Source organism: Zingiber officinale, chromosome 6B (genome assembly GCF_018446385.1).
Source record: "Zingiber officinale cultivar Zhangliang chromosome 6B, Zo_v1.1, whole genome shotgun sequence".
NCBI classification, from domain to species: Eukaryota; Viridiplantae; Streptophyta; class Magnoliopsida; order Zingiberales; family Zingiberaceae; genus Zingiber; species Zingiber officinale.
The window spans coordinates 113,816,516-113,836,283 of NC_055996.1; the positions used below are offsets into that span (position 1 = coordinate 113,816,516).

Sequence of the window (19,768 nt, forward strand, 5' to 3'; positions counted from 1 at the left end):
GATCGATGCACCAAATATGGTTAATGTTTTAAATTCTCTTTCAAGGCAGCAGAAATCTGGGAAGCAAGTTAGCTCTTGGAAATTATTTTGCACCAAACAAACTGTTCGATCTTATCTTAAAAGAAAATTTGCGGTTGCTCTGTGAAGTTGGATCGGCAACCTCTGCCTCTCAGTACTTGAAGTCGTGAAGTTAGCTAGATATTGAGTGTTACGTGAAGTTAGCTAGATATGAAAATTTATTCTGCACCAAAAAAATCTGTGAAGTTAGCTAGATATTGAGTGTTCCATATTAGTCAAAGACGAAAACGTCATCTTAAAAGGGATAAATTATGAGATTATTTTGTCTTAGCACATAATCCTTTACATGGAGGTTAGATATTCAGTGTGATATTTTTACACAAAGTGTCTCTAACATCTATTATAGTAAATATTTATTCATGTATGATCTTGTCAGAAAATTACGAAGAAGACAAGCTGGGAATATGACTTTTGGGTTAATTACGTGTAGATTTTACTTCGCTCTACAATAAAAGAAATGTCAGTGTCGGGTCAAGGCAGGAGTTCTCAGCGTTGGTTTTCCGACGCTCAAGTCAGTGACTAAAAGAAGAAAGCGGAGTAACAGTAAGCACAAGAGAGCTTTCAGTTGAAAGAGCTCTTAGTGTGGAGGGCCGGGAGGTTTAGTGAGAGAAGCTCTAACTTCTCTCTAGGATTCTTGGTGCTCTGGTGGTTTTTTTTGCGTGCACAACCCTCCATCATGATTAGCGGAGGTTTCCTTACTCCCCACTGATAGGACGGTCTGTGGGGGACTTTCTTGTGGCTGTTTTGAGGACCAAACAGCAAGGTAAGTGTGCATATAGTGGTTTTCCCCTCAATCTAGTATCTTTTGGCAGTTGTTGTGCACTCCGATGAACTTCCGGCGAATTGCTCCGGCGCCAACCATATTCTCCGGCAAGGGCCGACCCTCCCCTCCACTCCTATGCTGGCAAGTGGTTGGGGGAAGTGTGGAGGCTGCCAACTCATTGGAAGTTTGGTCAAAGACAACACATGCAAGGGGGCTCTCATTGGGCAAATTGTGAGGTGAAGCAATTCCAACGTGCTAGCTGTTTTCCTCTCCTTGCATGGCTAAGGGAAAGGAGAAGAGCAAGAGACATTCAGGTCAAAAGTCAACTAGTGAGGTGGTCAACCAAGATGAGGTGATAAATAAAGCATCCAATTTGGCAAAGTCACTAGAACATGTGGACCAACCGAATTTTGATGACATGGAGGATGTGGTCCGTGTGGATGATGATGTGGCCACGCCACAGCAAGGAGGAACTCCTCTCCAGCAACCTCACGCCCAAGGAACTCTTCCACCACCTCCTCCACCGGTGGAGGAGGTGGAGACCTTGCCGGAGATGCAAGAGCAGCGAGCTCCAACGCCTAACACCCTGTCGGAACAAAGGAATGATGCTGTGAACAAGGAAAGGACTAATCAGCCACCAAAGAAGCAAGATTGGGATGAACTCTTCAAAAACAATCGTAAAACTAAGTTTTCCATGAATCTAGATCAGTACGAAGCAAAGGGAGAAAGATTAGCCTTCGTTTCGAAGACATAAATAATGTGGAGGATGCAATGGAGTTTTATTTGGTTGGTTGCTTCATGGGTCGTCATCCGGGCAAAGATGGAGTCTGATACATCGGTTCTCAATGGAAGACACCTCACAAATTCTTCCTACACAAGAGTGGTTGGCTAGTGTATAAGTTTGATAATGAAGAAGACCGCCAAAAAGTTCTTCAAGGAGGGCCTTACTTCGCCTTCGGTGTTCCGATGTTCTTGAAGATTATGCCTAAGTGTTTTCTATTTGATGAAGATGGACACTTTGTGCTGGCGTGGATACAAATTCATGGCCTCCCACCAGATTGTTGGAGCCAATTTGTGTTAAGGAAGATTGGATCGGAAGTTGGCAAACCGTTGTACACTGATAATTTGATTAGGACAAGGAAACAGTTGGAATATGCAAGGCTTATGGTGGAGATTCCGGCCATTGGTGAACGTGTTCATGAAGTCCCCATCACCCTACCTACTGGTTTTCAAGTGGATTTGAAAATCATATATGAAATGGTCTCGGATTTTTGCCAAACATGCAACAAATTGGGTCATCGTTCGGAGAATTACCGGGGAAAGGCTACATCGGTTGGGCAACAACGAAACAACCCCCAAACTGATCCAAATGTGCAAAGATATGGGAGACCAAGATCCTAATCAACTAGAGGTCGCGGGAGGACAAGATCGAGATATGGAAAGCGTCCAAGGCAACAATGGAGACCAACGCAACAAGTGCCAAATGTTGAGGTGCCGGTTGATCAACAAGAGCTTGCAATTGTCGTTGTGAACAACCCTATACTGGTGGATGTAATTCTTCCCAATTGTGAGAATGAATCCCAACAAGGGGAGGATCAAATGCCACAACAACAACTCCCTCAAGATGTGGAAACAAATGAAGAAGTGCCTAGAGGAACCGAGCAAATGTAGCCATCAAAAGTGGTCCAGCAACCGACAATTTCAAGTGAAGGGAGCTCATCCTCCTCCTCTACTTCTTCCTCCACGGCATTACAAGAAGATAGGGCAGCAAGTGAGACTATTCATATGGTATTGGAGGCATCAACATCTTCCTCATTGCCTACTGCTACATCATCTACAAGTGGGGATACTGCTAGTGCCACACCTGCCCCTACGATTGGTACAAGTCAACGAGTGCGAGCATCCCACAATGGTCATAAATGAAAGTTGCCTCTTGAAATATTAGGGGCTTTCACAAGTCCCTAAAGCATGGAGGGGGTGCAACATCTCCTTCATCAAAAAGACATTCAAGTTATGACGTTAATGGAAACAAAACTCAAGGAAGAGGCACTAAGTCCTATATTACAAAGGAGGTTCTCAGGTATGGAGCATGCACATAACTTCAAATTTTCTAATCATGGCCGCATACTACTTCTTTAGGACTTACATAAGGTTGATATTGATATTGTTATGACTACAAATCAATATATACATTGACATATTCGATGTCGTATCTCTAGCAGGAGCTTCTTTGTAACTTTTGTTTATGGACTTCATTCAATTGTCAAAAGAAGACCTTTATGGGAGGCACTTGCAGATTTGGGGGATAATATTACTGATCCTTAGATGGTTATGAGAGATTTCAACTCATTCTTGTCTATTGATGAAAAGAAAGGTGGTTCTCCGGTCACAAATCATGAGATGAGAGATATGTAGATTTTTACACAAGCCTGTGGATTAGTGGATCTCCTTTCCATTGGATGTCGCTTTACATGGTCTAATGGTAATGTTTCTTGCAAGCTAGATAGAGCTTTGGTTAATCCTTTTTGGTTGATGACAGATTTTGATGCATATGTGGAGTTTACGGCATCGGGATGTCTTTCGGACCATTCATGTACTATTGTGCACACCTTGTCCAAAGACCGGCCTCCGAAGAGAGCTTTTAAATTTATCAACATGTGGGCATTACATGAAGACTTTGAGAAGATTGTGAAGGACTCATGGGCAACCCCTATACAAGGAAACACTCAATATATTCTCAAAACAAAGATGTTCCGATTGAAAAGGTGCTTGAGGGAGCTAAACAAGAATAAATTTAGGCACATCTCGGAGAAGGCAAAGACAACAAAAGAAGAATTAGAGGAGGTTCAAAGAAGCATTCTAGATGGTGGCCCAACTCCTATAGAGTACGCTCACATAAGGAAGAAAATAAATCTTTTAGCCGAAGCGGAAAGACAATTCTACCAACAAAGGACCAAGAATGTATACTTGAAGAGTGCAGATAAATGCACAAAGTTTTACCATGATGTGGTGAAGAGGAACAACAAGAGGAATGCAATCATCACACTCAAGAAATGCAATGGGGATCAAACCACAAGCATAGGTGAAGTTGTGGAGAAGTTTGTTGACTACTTTCATGGTTTACTTGGCAAAAAAGAGGTGTGCACATTTTTGGACAGCAATGAGATCATCGGGAGAAAGTTCACCTTGGGGCAAACTGAGAATCTAATTAAGCCGGTCATACTAGAAGAAATAAAAGTCGCCTTGCAAGATATTGGGTGTGGAAAAGCCCCATGTCCGGATGGCTACGGTTTGAAATTCTTCACCTTATTTTGGTGTATTATTGGTAATAATTTTATTGCAGCTGTGCAGGAATTTTTTCAAAGTGGCAAACTATTAAAGCAATGGAACCACTCTTTGATATCACTTGTGCCGAAAGGGGACCATGCAGTGGGGATAGCGGACTATAGACCAATTTCATGTTGCAATGTCTTCTACAAAGTTATTTCAAAGATACTTGCTGCCCGGTTATCAGAAATATGAATTTCTTATTGAATTCGACTCAAGTAGCGTTTATAAAAGGGCATTCCATAGGCGACAATATATATTTGACCCAAGAGCTACTCCGAAAGTATGCAAGGAAAAGAATTTCTCCTAGATGCATGATCAAAGTTGATTTGAAAAAAGCTTTTGACATGGTGGATTGGAATTTTCTTATGTCGGCACTTGTTGATTTTAGTTTTCCCCAACAATATTGCAATTGGGTCAAAGAATATGTCACAACGGTCTCTTACTCAATCTCTCTTAATGGTGGAGTTTATGACTTCTTTAGTGGGCAAAGAGGACTTAGGCAAAGGGATCCCTTCTCTCCCTTATTATTTGGATTATGTATTGAAGTATTATGAAGAAAACTCAAAGCTATCTCTAGATTGTCATTTTTTCACTTCCATCCAATGTGCAAGGAGGTGGGTATCACCCACCTTGTTTATGCGGATGATCTTATGTTATTTTGCCGAGCGGATACATCTTCTACACAACACTTAGTGGATTGCTTGGATTTTTTCTTTGGAAAGGCTTCGGGACTAAAGGCAAATCCACAAAAAACGCAGATTTTCATGGCCGATGTAGAAGTAAGAGTGAAGGCCCAAATTCTTGATCTTTTGGGTTTTCAAGAAGGTTTTTTCCCTTTCCGAAAGTTGGGGATTCCATTGGTGACAGAAAAATTGAGGATTGCTAATTATGGACCGCTCCTAGAGGCTATCACAAGAAAGATAAATGTTTGGCCCAAACATACTTTGTCATATGCCGAAAGATTGGAATTGATAGGTTCGGTTCTACAAGGAATGGAATGCTTTTGGCTTTCAATGCTTCCAATTCCTAGTGGAGTTGTAGACAAGATTAAAGCACTTTGCCGTATGTTTGTTTGGTCCTACAAATGCTCTCCTATATCTTGGAAAAAAAAATTGCCTATCAAGGCAAGATGGGGGATATGACCTTAGAAACTTACTTGCATGGAATGAGTCATTGTTGAGCAAAATCTTAGGAATATCAAGTCCAAAAAAGATTCTTTATGGATAAATTGGGTACACCATCATTATATAAAAGGTGCAGATTTTTGGGCATGGGAAAACAAAACTTAGGACTCCCCTTTGATCAAGAGACTTATAGAAATTCGGACCGTTTTCGAAGTAAAAAAACGCTATTACTTCATCAAGGCCAATAAAAAAATCGAAGTAGTTGATGATATATTACTACATAGGTTACATTGTCTGACGAAGTTTAAAGGAGATACGACTTCACAATGTTTTATATTATGGTGTAGTAAATATTTAATATTATTTCTGCATATTTTAACTAGATCGAAGTAATTGTTATTGTATTACTTCGTCGTAGTATGGAAGTAGGAAAGCATATTTTACTACACTTCAACAATTTAAGTTAGCGCAGGAATACATACGAACGACTTCAACAATTTTAAACACGTGGCAAAGTAAATAGTTTCTTTAACTACGACACTATTTAAATTTATTGAAGTCTTATGTCTTGTGTTACTTCATCATTTTTATTTATAGTATCGAAGTAGTTGATTATATTTTACTACAATACAATTTAATTTACTACAATAGATTTTTATTTTACTTCATCATTTTTATAGTATATCATAATATTTTGCTATAACACAATAATTTTCATCACTAAATTGAACAAATATATCACAAATATCTATCAAATACAATCCAAAAGTGTATTCATAAAAGAAATGTTTAACCATAACCCAAAAACTTTTGTATCTATAAATCTCTAAATACAATCTAAAATTTGTAACATAGCCTACACTTAGGCACCCACATAGAAATAGATGAATTCGCTCCATTCACTTCTGACTTCATCATACTGAGATTGATTGTAATACTGTTTATTTTTTGATGCTGCAAACTGAATCATTAACAAAAGTTTGAGGATCAATGAAAAATGACTTAATATTTTATAAAGAAAATATTTTATAACAAAAATATTCACTTTCCTCTCCAATTGTGGATATTCATCCAACACTATCTCTTTCATGTACCGCATCACACAATATCCACATTCAACGCCACCATTTTGTTTAAGATTACCCTAATAAATTTGAAAATGTCATGCAAGAAGTCACAATCCAAATAATAAGAGTTATTAATTGATGTCTAAATACATAGTCACAATACATACTGTCAATTGTTTAAAACCTGGTCCTTTTGAAATACCCCTGGATGCATTGTATATCTTGACCCCACTACATTGTATAAAATAGAAAATTATTTTTTCAACCTATAATGAATTGAATGCATTCAAAATCAGCATAAGTTACTACTTACTTGGTCATAATAGTTTGCCAAGCATGATCTCGGTTCCTGTTACTCAAAGAGTCCAATAAATATATTATATTCTTATCTTCATTAATTATAGTCAAGATCCAATGGTACCTACACAAATAAAAATATAACATTGACTAGCATGTAGTAGGAAATGATAAATAATTAAAATCTTACCCAATGTTATATGGGATGAAGCATATGCTATCTCTGTTCGATGCTCTCAACTAATTAAGCAGCAATATGTTGTGATAATTTACTACCTTCTTCACCCACACCGCATGTAACTATCTCTGTTCATCCTTCTTATCAACTTCTCAACATCAGCTACAACTAATTCATTGCAACTTTTGTTCGTTAAAAACAAAATCCTTTAACAATGTTTTTACAAATGATTCACTTCAAGGAAACAGATAGATGAATTAGTTAGTCCCTAATGATAATGACTTCATAAAAACCTTTCAAAACATCCTACATTTTTTTTTTGCAAAATGTTTCTGTCATTTTATAAATGCACTTCTTTCATTTGGAGAAGTCCCAAGGAATTTCAAAATCCTAGCAAATAGTGAAAATAAGAGGTCATGTTTACAGAGGTAAATTTAAGATCATAAGGAAGCACTGAAAGATAAACATAAAACTTTCCATTTAAAAAATATTTTGACAATAAGAAAGGTAGACTTTAACTAAATTATGAGAATTTTTGCAGGAAGACAAAATTTTAGACATTTTTGACAATAATAAAACTTTTAGTCACTAATTAAAAGGAGTAAACTGTCAGAGAAAATAAGGAGATAAAAAGGTGCATTCTATTGAATAATAAGCATGCAATCATTTGAATATAAATCTACACTTACAATTAATTAGTTCATAATGATACATATTGATAACTATTTTGAAGGGAAAAAAACTAATCTATCTTTGCAAATGATCCCAACAAAAGGTGCATTACTTTTTGCAAGCGACTTGACTGAACAATGATACATACTGATTTCATGTACAATAAGGAATTCAAATTGAAAAACGAACATGAGTGCGAATTTTACATGAGTATGTTCTCTTTACTGATTTCGGTACGCACATACTACATATGTGATTGGTATGCACCTTTACATTCATTAACCGAAATGAATATAAAGTTCATTAACCGAAAGGAATTCATATGTGATTCATATACAAAAGGTGCATATGTAGTATGTGCATACTCAGTGCATACAAAAGGAATTCATATGTGATTGGAATACAAAAGGAATCAGTATATATATATTACATGTAAAATAAGGAATTCAAATTGAAAAAAACGAACATGAAGCATCATGGTCTTTCCAAACATCCAGCACTTGAATGAATATAATGAACAACGAATTGTAAATTGAAAAAAACCGTGTAAGCACTTGAAAAAAATGAACATGAAGCACTTGAATGAACAAATTGGAAAAAACGTGTAAGCACTTGAATGATAATTCAAAAAATTACAAATGCAAACAAACAAATAACACCACAGTAAATGTGTGAAGATGAAATTATGTGGTTAACAATGATGACATATGATTCCTAAAAAATTTGCCTATGTTTTTCAACTTAAATTGGTGATTTTCATGCTAAAGGAGAAGCAATTGGTGTTAATTGTTCATCTACTTTTCACTACCAACTAAATGACTGTACATGGATGATGAAGCTAAGTTGTGGTTGCTCTAAAATGGCACAAGTAGATGGAAAGAAAAGGCAGAGAGGAAACAAGGCAGAGAGGAAAGGAAAGAAGGGTTCGGAGAGGGAACAAATCTAGAGCTGTAGAAAATCGGGAAGTTGATTGTTTGCGTCGGGGGAAACAACAAGCAGAGGGCGCAAGGCTAAAAAACACGAAGAAGACCTAGAGGGCGCATGACAAAAACACGATAGTTAGGATCGATTAGAGACAAAGCAACAAAGAGGAAAGGAAGAGAAACCTAACGGCGAGGCAGAGAGGAACACAAGTAAAGAAGAGGTCGAAGAGGGAACAAACCTAGCTCTGTAAAGAAGAAAGGATCTTTGTGCGTCCGGGGTAACAACTCGAAGACCGTCGGCTGGTGAAGTAGATTTGTTGTCGGGAGAGTCAAAGGTTGCTGGCGGTGTGTCGAAAGCCGCTCGGGGAGTTGAAGGTTGTCGAGTGGAGTTGAAGGCGTCGGGCGAAAAAACACGAAGAGGGCGAAGGAGAAAAAACGCGAAAAAGATAGAAGTAGACAGAGGGCGCACGACGGGGAAAAAATAAAATAATTAGCTAGGGTTCCCCCGTGGAAAAAAAAAAAAACCAGCCGGTGGTTCAGCTAGGAAAATATTTTTAACCAGTTATAACTTATTACTTCAACATTTAGACATATAGTTTAATTTTGTGATTTATTACTTCATCAAATATATATCACGAAGTAAAATATTAGATAAAATTAGAAGTAAAGTCCGTATTTTGTAATCTATGAAGTCTAAAATAGTATTTACTATATTAAATTTTGTACCGAAGTTAATTGTAATATATTACTTCATAATTTCTGATTATCGAAGTAAACAGTGGTGAAGTCTAATACAGATTTTCACATAGTGGTAGCATGGAAATCTATGGTGTGGAAACTGTAAATCATGCCAAAGCATCGCTTTATACTTTGGATGCTAGCTTATGGGATGTTGAGAACCAAAGATAGAATGGAGTATGAGTCAAACAAGGATTGTGTCATGTGCCAACAACAAGAAGAATCAAATCAACATCTCTTCTTTGAATGTCCGGTGGTTTGTGAACTTTGGTGCCAGATGAAGAGATGGTTGGAGATCAAGCACAACTTCAAATTCTTTGAGGAGTTAAATCAAATTTTTGGGAGATATTACAAGGGGTGGTGGAAGAAAGATGAAGGTCCGACATCTAGCCATCTCTAGCTCAATCTATTATATGTTGGAAGCTAGAAATATGTGTCGGTACCAAGACATTGCACCGAATGTAGATTGGCTATTATACATATCTACCGGTTTGTGGACTTGAAACCTCCTTAGAGCTCTTCATTTGCAAGTTGTAGATTGCTCTTGGAGGGTGTTTGAAGACATAATGTCGACTGTACTGGAAGGAAATGGAAGTTATCAGTTGATGTTGCTGTTGTGGAGTTCACTATACTTGCTGTCCAAATTTTGGAATTTACTGTGCTCACTGTTCGAAGCTTGCTGTTTGATGATTGAATGAAGTCCATAAACACATCCGTGCAAGGCTTGAATGTGCTTGAAGCCTACTGCCCGAAGCCTACTATCCGTGGTTGCTTGTGCCTTCGGCTCAGATCCATGCAAGGCTTAGTAAGCAAGTGTTGATAACTACACGTGTTTTGATTGGGTAGTTTTTCTTGGTGTCATGTGTGGGTTGTGTTTGTTTGCACGCAAGTGTGAATGTAAAGTCCAAATGTGGGCTTAAGAATGTGTAAGGTCATGTATGAGTTGTGTTTTGTTTGCATGCAAGTGTGAATGCACCACATTGAGCGTCATGTGCTCATGTGATGTTGATCATGAGAGTGAGTTGTTTGGTGAGTTTATCTCAACTGCTGAGGATTAAACTCGTGATATTTGTATGACTTGTTATGTGGTTTGAGAGTTTTACCTTTCAAATCAGTTTTTAATATATATGTATCTATTTTTGTGAATAGTGAATAACGCGTATTTCCGCCGGTGCATGGATCCCCCTTTATATAGGATTACGATGGACGACGTGTACACTCCAAATTGTCCTATGAAAGGACATGTCAGAAAAGTATGTCTGACACCATATCTTAACAAGGTATACAAATCCCTGATGAGATAGTAGAAGTTTTCGTCATATAATCCACTTGTTGACCATGCCTTATTGTCAACTGTATTACTCCCAAAGGGATATTAAGAGATATGAGAGAGGTCCCACTGTTTGGCCGAGCGGGGGAGACGCTTGGTCGGGGATCCCTACTTGGTCGACCTCAGCCGATCTTCTTTGTAATTCCTTAGCTCAGTTGATTGTTTTCGCCCGACCGGACCAGTGCTCCGGTCATCTTAGCATTCCTCTGATTCATAATGAACGCTTGACCGTTGACCACCGTTGACTATCTTAACTTTGACTTCCACATTAACTACTGTGTCGATCTTTGACCCACATTTGGTGGACCTCCCTTACCACCACATCAATACATATACAGATGTTAATTGTGCCAATATGTGGGTTGAGTGTTCCGTATCGTTGAGAGGAACAAACTTGGCTGACGATCATTGATTCAATTGCTTCAATTGCTTCAATTTTTACGCTGTTGGTTTGTTGGGCGACTTCAGCTGCCGATGGTGGTGCTAGACTGACTTACTATAGTCGCTCGATTTAGTAATTCTAGATTATATTTAATCTAAAATACTCATTAAAAAATAAATGCGAAGGACATCTTCTCGTTCAAATGATTAAAAGAGTGTTATTTTTATTTATTATCAAAATATCATTTTTTATTTTTAAAATTAACTTTATTGGGATGTTGTCATATTTATTATAATATAGAAATTTCGATTATATATATATTAATACCAGTTTAACATTATAGTGCACAATTATAAATTGCAACACCTATCATAGGTATTTTAAAAATTGATTGAGATAAGTTGGAATGCTATTTTAATAATAAATAAAAAAGTATCCTTCTTACGATTACAATTGAAAAGAAAGGGCGTCAATTTGATTTTTTATTAATTTATTTAAATGGCACAGTAAAAAAACCAATCGGAATTTTTTTTTTTTTTAAAATATATATTTTAATTTACTGGGTTAGATTTTAATTTTAAAATATATAAATCGATTACTATATTTAAACAGTCAATGATCAACAATTATACATCTCGATTGATAATTCAATTGTTAAGCATTGAATAAATCAATTTTATATTGATTCTGTTTAATTTTAATAGTAAAATTTAATCTATTCAGTGAAACGTTATATCCGAGATATAATTATCTAATTATGGTTGCCGGGTAAAATATAAAAATATGCCCACGAAGACCTAATTATCTAATTATGGCTGCTCTCATACACGCGCGTAAGTTTTCGATATATGCATTATACATTTTAGATGTACCAAAATACAAAACTGATGATCGGAAGCAAACCACGTGATGTGTTAAATTTGCAGATAGGGTACAAAGGCAGCCTGTTCTTTTCACCGATCGCGTCTCCCTTCCCCGATCGAACCTCGCATCGCCTCTCCTTCGTCTCCCCTCTCTGCTGATCACGCTCTCCCTCTTCTCTGCCTGGAGTCGCTCGGTCTCGAGTCAGGTGGGTGCCTTAGAACATCCCTAGGGCTAGGAACGATGCAGCAGCAGAGGCTCAAACAGCAGCAGGCTCTGATGCAACAGGCCCTCCTTCAACAGCAGCAACAGCAGCAGCAGCAGCAGCAGCAGCAGCAATCCCTCTATCCCCATCCCGGTCTCTTGGCTCCCCCTCAGGTTTCCATTCCGTTTCTTCGCTTCAGATCGTTTTCTCAGATCGATCTTTATTTTTTTTCTCTTGACTTTCAAAATTTCTTCTTTGCTATATAAACTGTCTCTTTTGGGTATGTTCGCTATTTTCTGGTAGCTGTTACTTGCCGAATATCTTTACTCTAGGGATGACTGTTAGGGTTTTTTGTCAATTTTTTTTTTCAGTTAGGGATTCCTTCAGTTCAATTCAACGGGGTCTTTGTTGCATGTTCGTATTTTATATATCATTTTGTTTTTGGTCTTTAGAATTTCTTGAGTACCGTCCTACCTCTATGCTTGGTATTTTCTGCTTTCCTTTGACATTTAGATTTCTTTGAGATAATCACACGCGGGCTTTGGTCATCATACATTTAATGGATTTTTATCTTGTAATTTCTTAAACATAAGTTTTCTTTATAAATTCGAAATGTTGTTCCTGCCAAAATAGCAGCACTAGCAACAGGATGCTAACTGTCGGAAAATAATACTAGTTACTCTTTCATCGTCCACCAGTTTCTATACTTGAAGTCTTCTTTTATATGCATATGTACATTTTTTTTCAAAAAAATAAATAAATTCGGCTTATAGAGTGTAATGGTTTGTGCAAATCTTTGACGTGACTAGGGCTTTGTAAGTTTTAGGCTGTTTTCACATTATTTTTGGGGGTGCTATTTTTTTTTTGTCCTTTTTTTTCTGTTTATTTACTGTTCTATTTTGCAGATAGAGCCAATCCTAAGTGGAAATCTTCCTCCTGGATTTGATCCAAGCACATGTCGCAGTGTGTGAGTCCTGTTAGGATTTTTTTTTTCTTTTTTCTATAATTTTAGTGCATATGCTACCTTTCTGTATAGTACACCTATTTTCTAGGTTGGGCATGAGCGGGGTATCCTCTTTTGGTTCTTCATTATTTATTTATTTTTGTCTCTACAAGTTGTTATGCAGTTTACTAATTTACATAATTCTCTTGGTGTTGGCCTTCTCTGTACATTGATCTTGTATTCTTGTTGATGTTGAGATTGGTTTGCCATTGAGTTTGTTTCTTGAAATTGTTAAATGAACTGAATAATTTTTGTTTACCATGTATTTACAACTATTTTAGTTCCTTTTTTTTTTAAAATTTTGTTAGTTAAATTATGGAGTCCTTGAATCTTGACAACTGATGATTCTAAGGATGTTGGTTGCCGAGAAAGATTTTGGATTTTCTTTATGATTCTGTACCTGATTCTTCTTCCTTATCTCTTATTTCTTTATGAATAATACAGGTTTGTAGGTAATGTTCATCTTCAAGTTACAGAACCTCTTCTTCAAGAGGTTTTTCAAAGCGCTGGTCTAGTTGAAGGATGTAAGCTCATTAGAAAAGAAAAGGTTTGTTATTCCTTCTATTTCATCATGTATTCTTCCTTGAGAATTGTATTTTGTCTATTTTTTTGTTGGAAAATTTGGCATTTCTATTCATTTTTACAGATATCCAACACTTTGTTTCATGTTTAAACAAGGCATTTGCATATTTATTGTGATATCCAATTATACATTAACTTTAACTGGTCCAAGTATAGAAAAACTGATCTATGTTTAAGGCTTTTTTTTCAATTTTTCTTAGATATTTGATTTCCTTGGGTCATGTGGTATGGAGTGGAACAGAATGGAATGGGGATGTCTCATTTCACTCATGTTTAGTGTTCTTTTAATGGAAGGAATTCAGGAAAAAAACTAAGACATAGCAATCTTATAATGGGTATTTCCGTGGGTCATAACATACTTCTTCTTATATGTTTTAGTGTTCCTGGGGATGTCTCATTTCCATGGGTCATAAGATACTTTTCTATTTGTTGTAAGTTCACTTGAATACTTTGCTAAATTTTCTTAGTGATTCCACAAATCATTTTGGCAAATCATGCTTATTGGTTGTTAGACATGTTACACTCATAATTTTTCATGCAGGCAGCAGGCCAACCATTCAAGAAATGCATTTTGATCAAGTTGACAATCGGAAATAGGGGCATTGAGTTTAATGTCTGATGATAACTCCTATCACATGCCTAGTCTAGGTCTAGCCTATATGACACTTGGGGAATGAACCAAGTTATTTTCTAAACATCATCTTATACAATTAAGTAGTAAAAAATGTTTTTAGAATATTTTTGGGTAAAATTTAAGTTTGTTGTTTAATTTTAATCTGCATCAACCATCAGTAATAGGCACAATGATATGTTTGGTAGTAAGTTGTGGTCCCTATATTATGTATTTTATTATTATTATTATTATTATTATTATTATTATTATTATTATTTTTGTATTATGGTACTAGTTGCTGACATTTAATTCCTTGTTTCTTTAGATCGATTCTTGACTCGGATATGTTCATTGTCCTTTTTTCCCTTTTTTTTGGTCTTTGCAGTCATCATTTGGTTTTGTTGATTACTTTGATCGCCGATCAGCTGCACTTGCAATTGTAATGCTGAATGGAAGACAGCTGTATGTTTGATAATACAATTTTGATATCTAGTATATGTATTTAATCAGTGTTTTCATAGTTACATCATTCATATTTACAGATTTGGTCAATCTATCAAGGTTAATTGGGCATATGCTAGTGGGCAAAGGGAGGATACATCTGGTTGAGTATTTTTGTTTATTTCATCTATTAAATTTGTGTTGCAATTCAGATTCACGCGTATCAAATTGTTTGGTGAGTATTTTACATTTTGGCATATGTTTAGGGCACTTCAATATCTTCGTTGGTGATCTTAGCCCTGAGGTTACAGATGCTACTTTGTATGCATGCTTTTCCGTGTATCCAAGCTGCTCGTAAGTATTCACAAAGTGTCTATTTTTGTTGGTATTCTGTGTTCTTTTATGATTTACTATTTACATTTCCTGAATGTTTACAAAAGTTGTTTTTACTTCTTTTATATTACATTGAATTGTTTTTTTGTTGTAGAGATGCAAGAGTCATGTGGGACCAAAAAACTGGGCGGTCAAGGGGTTTTGGTTTTGTATCTTTCCGGAATCAACAGGTAAGTGTATCAATTGATATATTATTTAAGAGTTATGTAATCTGCTGACTCTTCCTCTTTTTCTTCAACTAAAATTGTCAGGATGCTCAAAGTGCCATAAATGATTTAACTGGTGAGTTATATTTATGCCTATTTTTATTACCTGTTTTAATGGACTACCAATCAACTTGCTCAGGCTGCTTGCGCAATGTTTTTATTGCATACACTGAACTTAATGTGAAAATCTTGTTAAGGTGTCTAAAAAAGCCAAAACAAGAAAAAAGTGCTCTAATCTAACTTGTGATGCTTATATGCCTTCTTAAGTTGTAAATTTAAAGTTCTGAAGTTGACACAAATAATTCTAATTTGACAATTGACATTATGCAGGCAAGTGGATTGGCAGTCGTCAAATTCGTTGTAACTGGGCTACCAAGGGAGCTAATGCTGGTGAAGATAAAACAAGTTCTGATTCAAAGAGTGTGGTGGAATTAACAACTGGATCTGTAGGTGAGTAGCACTTTGAACTGTTACGCGGTAGTGAGAACTATTTTTATTATTTATATGGAATAATTTAATTTGTGCAATAAATATGTTGATCTCTTGGCTTAAATCAATCTTTGTTTAGAATTTTATTTCCTTATAATTAAACACTATTGTATACAATCGGACTATTGTATATCTCATATGCTGTATATGCAAGTGCATGGCGCCATCATCATCATCATCTAGCTGTGTTTATCTCAACTATTTGTTGCCAGCTATATGAATGCTATCCTTTAATTTAGCATTATACTAGAAAATCAATTAAGTCATTTTTTAGTACATTAACTTGTATTTTATTTAGCCTCTCTTGACCCCTTGGTCTTCTATTTTAATTGATCTATTTCCTCTTAACTATAATCTTTCAACTTATCTATGATCTCATTATATTTTTCATATTGTATTTATCTATTAGAGATTAATTGTTTCTCGGCACTAATATATATATATATATATATATATATTACCTTTTCCACTAACTCCACACATCCATTAACTTCTTTTTATTTTATTTTTAATATGTTGCTTCCTAATAGCCCGCCACCTATCATGGATTGTAGCACAGCCTTTAAAATTTCCCTTTTTAACTAAGTACAATAATAAGTCTCCAAAAATTCCTCTCCATTTTGATCCCTCATTATTTATCATATCAACGATGTCTTCATTGAAATCCCTGTGTGTTGAAGAATAGTTCGAAGGTATCTAAAATTAGGAATGCCATATCCATCCACTTCAAATATTCTCTTTTCAAATTACAGAAACTACTTTACATATATTCATTTTTTTCTACCTGTCTTAAAACTTGTTTCTAAATTTTTTTCTTCCACACATCACTTCAAATTTAATATAATTAATCTTTCATTAATTAACATAATTACTTCACAACATGGGTTTGCACCAGGATTTTGTCACAGGATGTGATTCCCCTTGATGCACCTTGTTGCTGAAGATTGTTTCAAATTTCACGGCTTAAGATCTAGTAGTTATTTAAGTTTATTGCAAATAGACACTCTGTATTGTTTTAATTTTTGTTTACTCATCTAGTGAATTAATTTCGTGTATAAATTTTCTAGAACCTTCAGCATAGTTTTGCTATTCCTCCTCATTATAATTATATATATTTATATTATTTCTTTTTGAAAATTTACAATTTGTTTGTAACATAGAGTTTAATGCATAAGCTCCTCAAATAGTTTAATATTTCCCTATATCGTATTGAAAGAGAATAACTAGAAAGTGGGATTGAGAATGTGAGCCATTTGTTATATTGATCATTACTTTTGATTGAACTAGATTAAAGCTCATTACCATTTTAGTTGGCTTAACATTTTTATTTAGCTAGATCTATCATGTACTTTTTTTTGGATTTTCAAATCTAACGACTTTGATCATTTCAAATTTATGACAACATTTTGATCTTAGTATTAAATTAAATCAGTCATCTGTTGGATTCTCAACCAGGCAGCGGTTTAAGCTGTTGACTTGGTGCTGATGTGGCCAACTGCCAGATCATTGCCCAATCTGCACACCTGCCAATTAAAAGAAAAAAGTTGTGATTAGTTGAAAAAGAAAGGAGCACCTGTTCCTCAAGCTCCCTCGCTGTTGTAGGCCACATTGCCCTTGAGCCACCAGCATCACTGCCATGCTTTGCTCCTTGGAGCTTCCTTCTTGATCACACCTTATCAACTTTGCTGCCACCAACTCGTCATTCTCAGCTGCACCCAGTACACCTCGCTGGAGCTTCCATTCCAGTGAGATTCTTTAGTTTCATCCCTTCCATGATCTCTTAGTAGTCGAACATCAGAACTTGAAATGACTTCATGTCCAAGGAAAGGTCCTTCGTGATTTGCAAATGTGTGGTTATCGGAACAGTGTAGAGTATGCAGGTGAGATTGTCTGTAGTTGAGTGTGGGCATGACTTGGTGGAACCTCTCATGAAGATGGAGTTGAACCTGACTGAGCTGCGATTGTCTGCACTGCTGTTGTTGGGGTTCCTCAAGAAGCTGTTGCTGTAGGTCGAGACGACAAACTCCACAGAGATGATGCCCATGAGTCAATTGTTGGAGAGGTCAAGGGAGGAGGGCTTTAGAGTTGCAAGGCTTGTCTGGATTTCATAGTTGATTTGGTGTTTGACAAATCTAGTGAGTTGAACCTCTTTAACTTGCCAAGTTCTCCATGGCAGTTTTGGCAATTTTGAGCCCAAGCAGAACGAGCAGTTCCTATGCTCATTGAAATTTTCATGGTGAATTTGTTCTTCAGCATAGAAGCCTCTTTATACTCACCTTCAGGCACATAACCAGCTGGATTGTGCCTGTAAAGTTGTAGACATGGTGATGTAGTTGAACACAATCTCCTGAGCTTCAAAGGCAAACCTGTTCAAATATAGATATAAGTTAACTTTGGTAGCACCTCGTTGTACATGTCATTGTCAAGTGTTGGCAAATGAGGTCTCAATTGGCTAGTGATTTTAATTGAGTGGATGATTCAATGTTTTGCCTTGTTACTGTTATATCAACATAAGGATGGCTGGATGGGAGTCAAAAGAATGATAGATTCGTTGTAAACGTTGTGATCATCACGAAAACCTTTTTTTCACATTGATAGATTTCAAAATCCATACAAGATGCATGATCAATTTAATATTTAACCCTTTCATTTATTACTGCTAAAATTATCTTATTTTGTAGAAGAAGTCCATGATAATACAAATGAGGATGGTCCAGAGAATAACCCACAGTATACCACTGTCTATGTTGGTAATCTTTCTTATGAGGCAAGTCTCTCTTTGCATTTGTTTTATGGCATTCTATCAGAGTGACGCTTCCTGAAAATGTTTGATCATGCCTTATCTGTCTTGTTTAGCAGATTTACATCATGTCATGCTTACTGAATTTGGCAGGTTAGTCAACTAGATCTCCATCACCTTTTCCATTCTCTTGGTGCTGGAGTGATTGAAGAAGTTCGCGTACAACGTGATAAGGGGTTTGGTTTTGTGAGATACAGTAGCCATTCTGAGGCTGCATTGGCTATCCAAACAGGAAATGGCCGAATGCTCGGTGGGAAGCCAATCAAGGTTGATACTACTGGCTTTGACTAGTGTAACTGTTATTGTATATTTCTAAACAGCGCCACCATTGGAGGCCATTCGTGTGTATATTTTGTTGCATCATTTTTAGATAGACCCCACTATTCTTATCAAATTTCTTTATTTATGTTTTAGTGTTCTTGGGGTAGCAAGCCCACTCCTCCTGGAACAACCTCCACGCCACTTCCTCCACCTGCTGCTGTGACATTCCCTGGAATCTCTGCGACTGATCTCTTAGGTTATGAGCGCTCATTGGCATTGGGCAAGATTGGTGCCAACCAACAGGCAATGATGCATGCCCAAGCTCAGCATGCTCTCAAGCAAGCTGCCATGGGAATGGGTGCTGGCGCTAGTCAAGCTATTTATGATGGTGGCTACCAAAATGTGAATGCAGCTCATCAGCTCATGTATTACTAAGCTATCAAATCACATTCAGACTCAACGATTCATCATCCAACTTTTATATTGTGTGCTTCTACTATCTTGTTTATACTTAATTTTCAGCTATGTTTTAATTTGGTTGTGCCGCTCTTCTACCTTTAAATTGTATTCATGTAATTGATAACTATTTAGGGTTTGCTAATACTTCTCAAGGAACTTTATGCTATATCTCTTCTGTGATAGTTTGTGCTACTTGTGCCCTCACTTTGACATAATAATACTTATTTACGTTTCCCTATATCAAAACATACATCATGAATTGTTTTTTCCCCTCAATGTGATGTCAACTCGTACCTTTTATATCGTGAACTGATTTGTAGAATAGTTTATTGTCTTTTTGTTTTAAATTAAAAACTACTTTGTAAATCATCTCGTGCCTTGATAATGGTACACTAATATTTAAATTTGGGTCCTTCGATGTCTGGAACACTCAGATCATCATTGTTATTATTTTCGTTAGTTTATATTTGAAAATTGATTTTCTGTTACAAACTACCCTCTCTTCCTAATACAAGATAACTATTCACGTTCTGTGACAAAAGGTGATAAAAGTTCATGTGGTTCGGTAGTGTT

General features: G+C 36.4%; 1 protein-coding gene across 2 annotated transcripts; it reads left to right on the top strand.

The window, feature by feature from the left end:
• Positions 1–11,764: 11,764 nt before the first annotated feature.
• Positions 11,765–19,361, top strand: LOC121989014 (oligouridylate-binding protein 1B-like). Of its 2 annotated transcripts, none has more exons than XM_042542793.1 (12): positions 11,765–12,121; positions 12,854–12,915; positions 13,396–13,498; positions 14,532–14,608; positions 14,689–14,750; positions 14,854–14,941; positions 15,075–15,150; positions 15,232–15,262; positions 15,517–15,636; positions 18,360–18,442; positions 18,569–18,742; positions 18,890–19,361. In XM_042542793.1, the coding sequence occupies exons 1-12, from the start codon at positions 11,987–11,989 to the stop codon at positions 19,169–19,171; spliced, it is 1,293 nt and encodes a 430-aa protein (XP_042398727.1). In that variant the 5' UTR covers positions 11,765–11,986; the 3' UTR covers positions 19,172–19,361. The 2 variants fall into 2 exon arrangements, with proteins under 2 accessions (XP_042398727.1, XP_042398726.1); XM_042542792.1 differs by having other exon boundaries at positions 11,767–12,121; positions 18,357–18,442.
• The last annotated feature ends 407 nt before the right edge of the window (positions 19,362–19,768 follow it).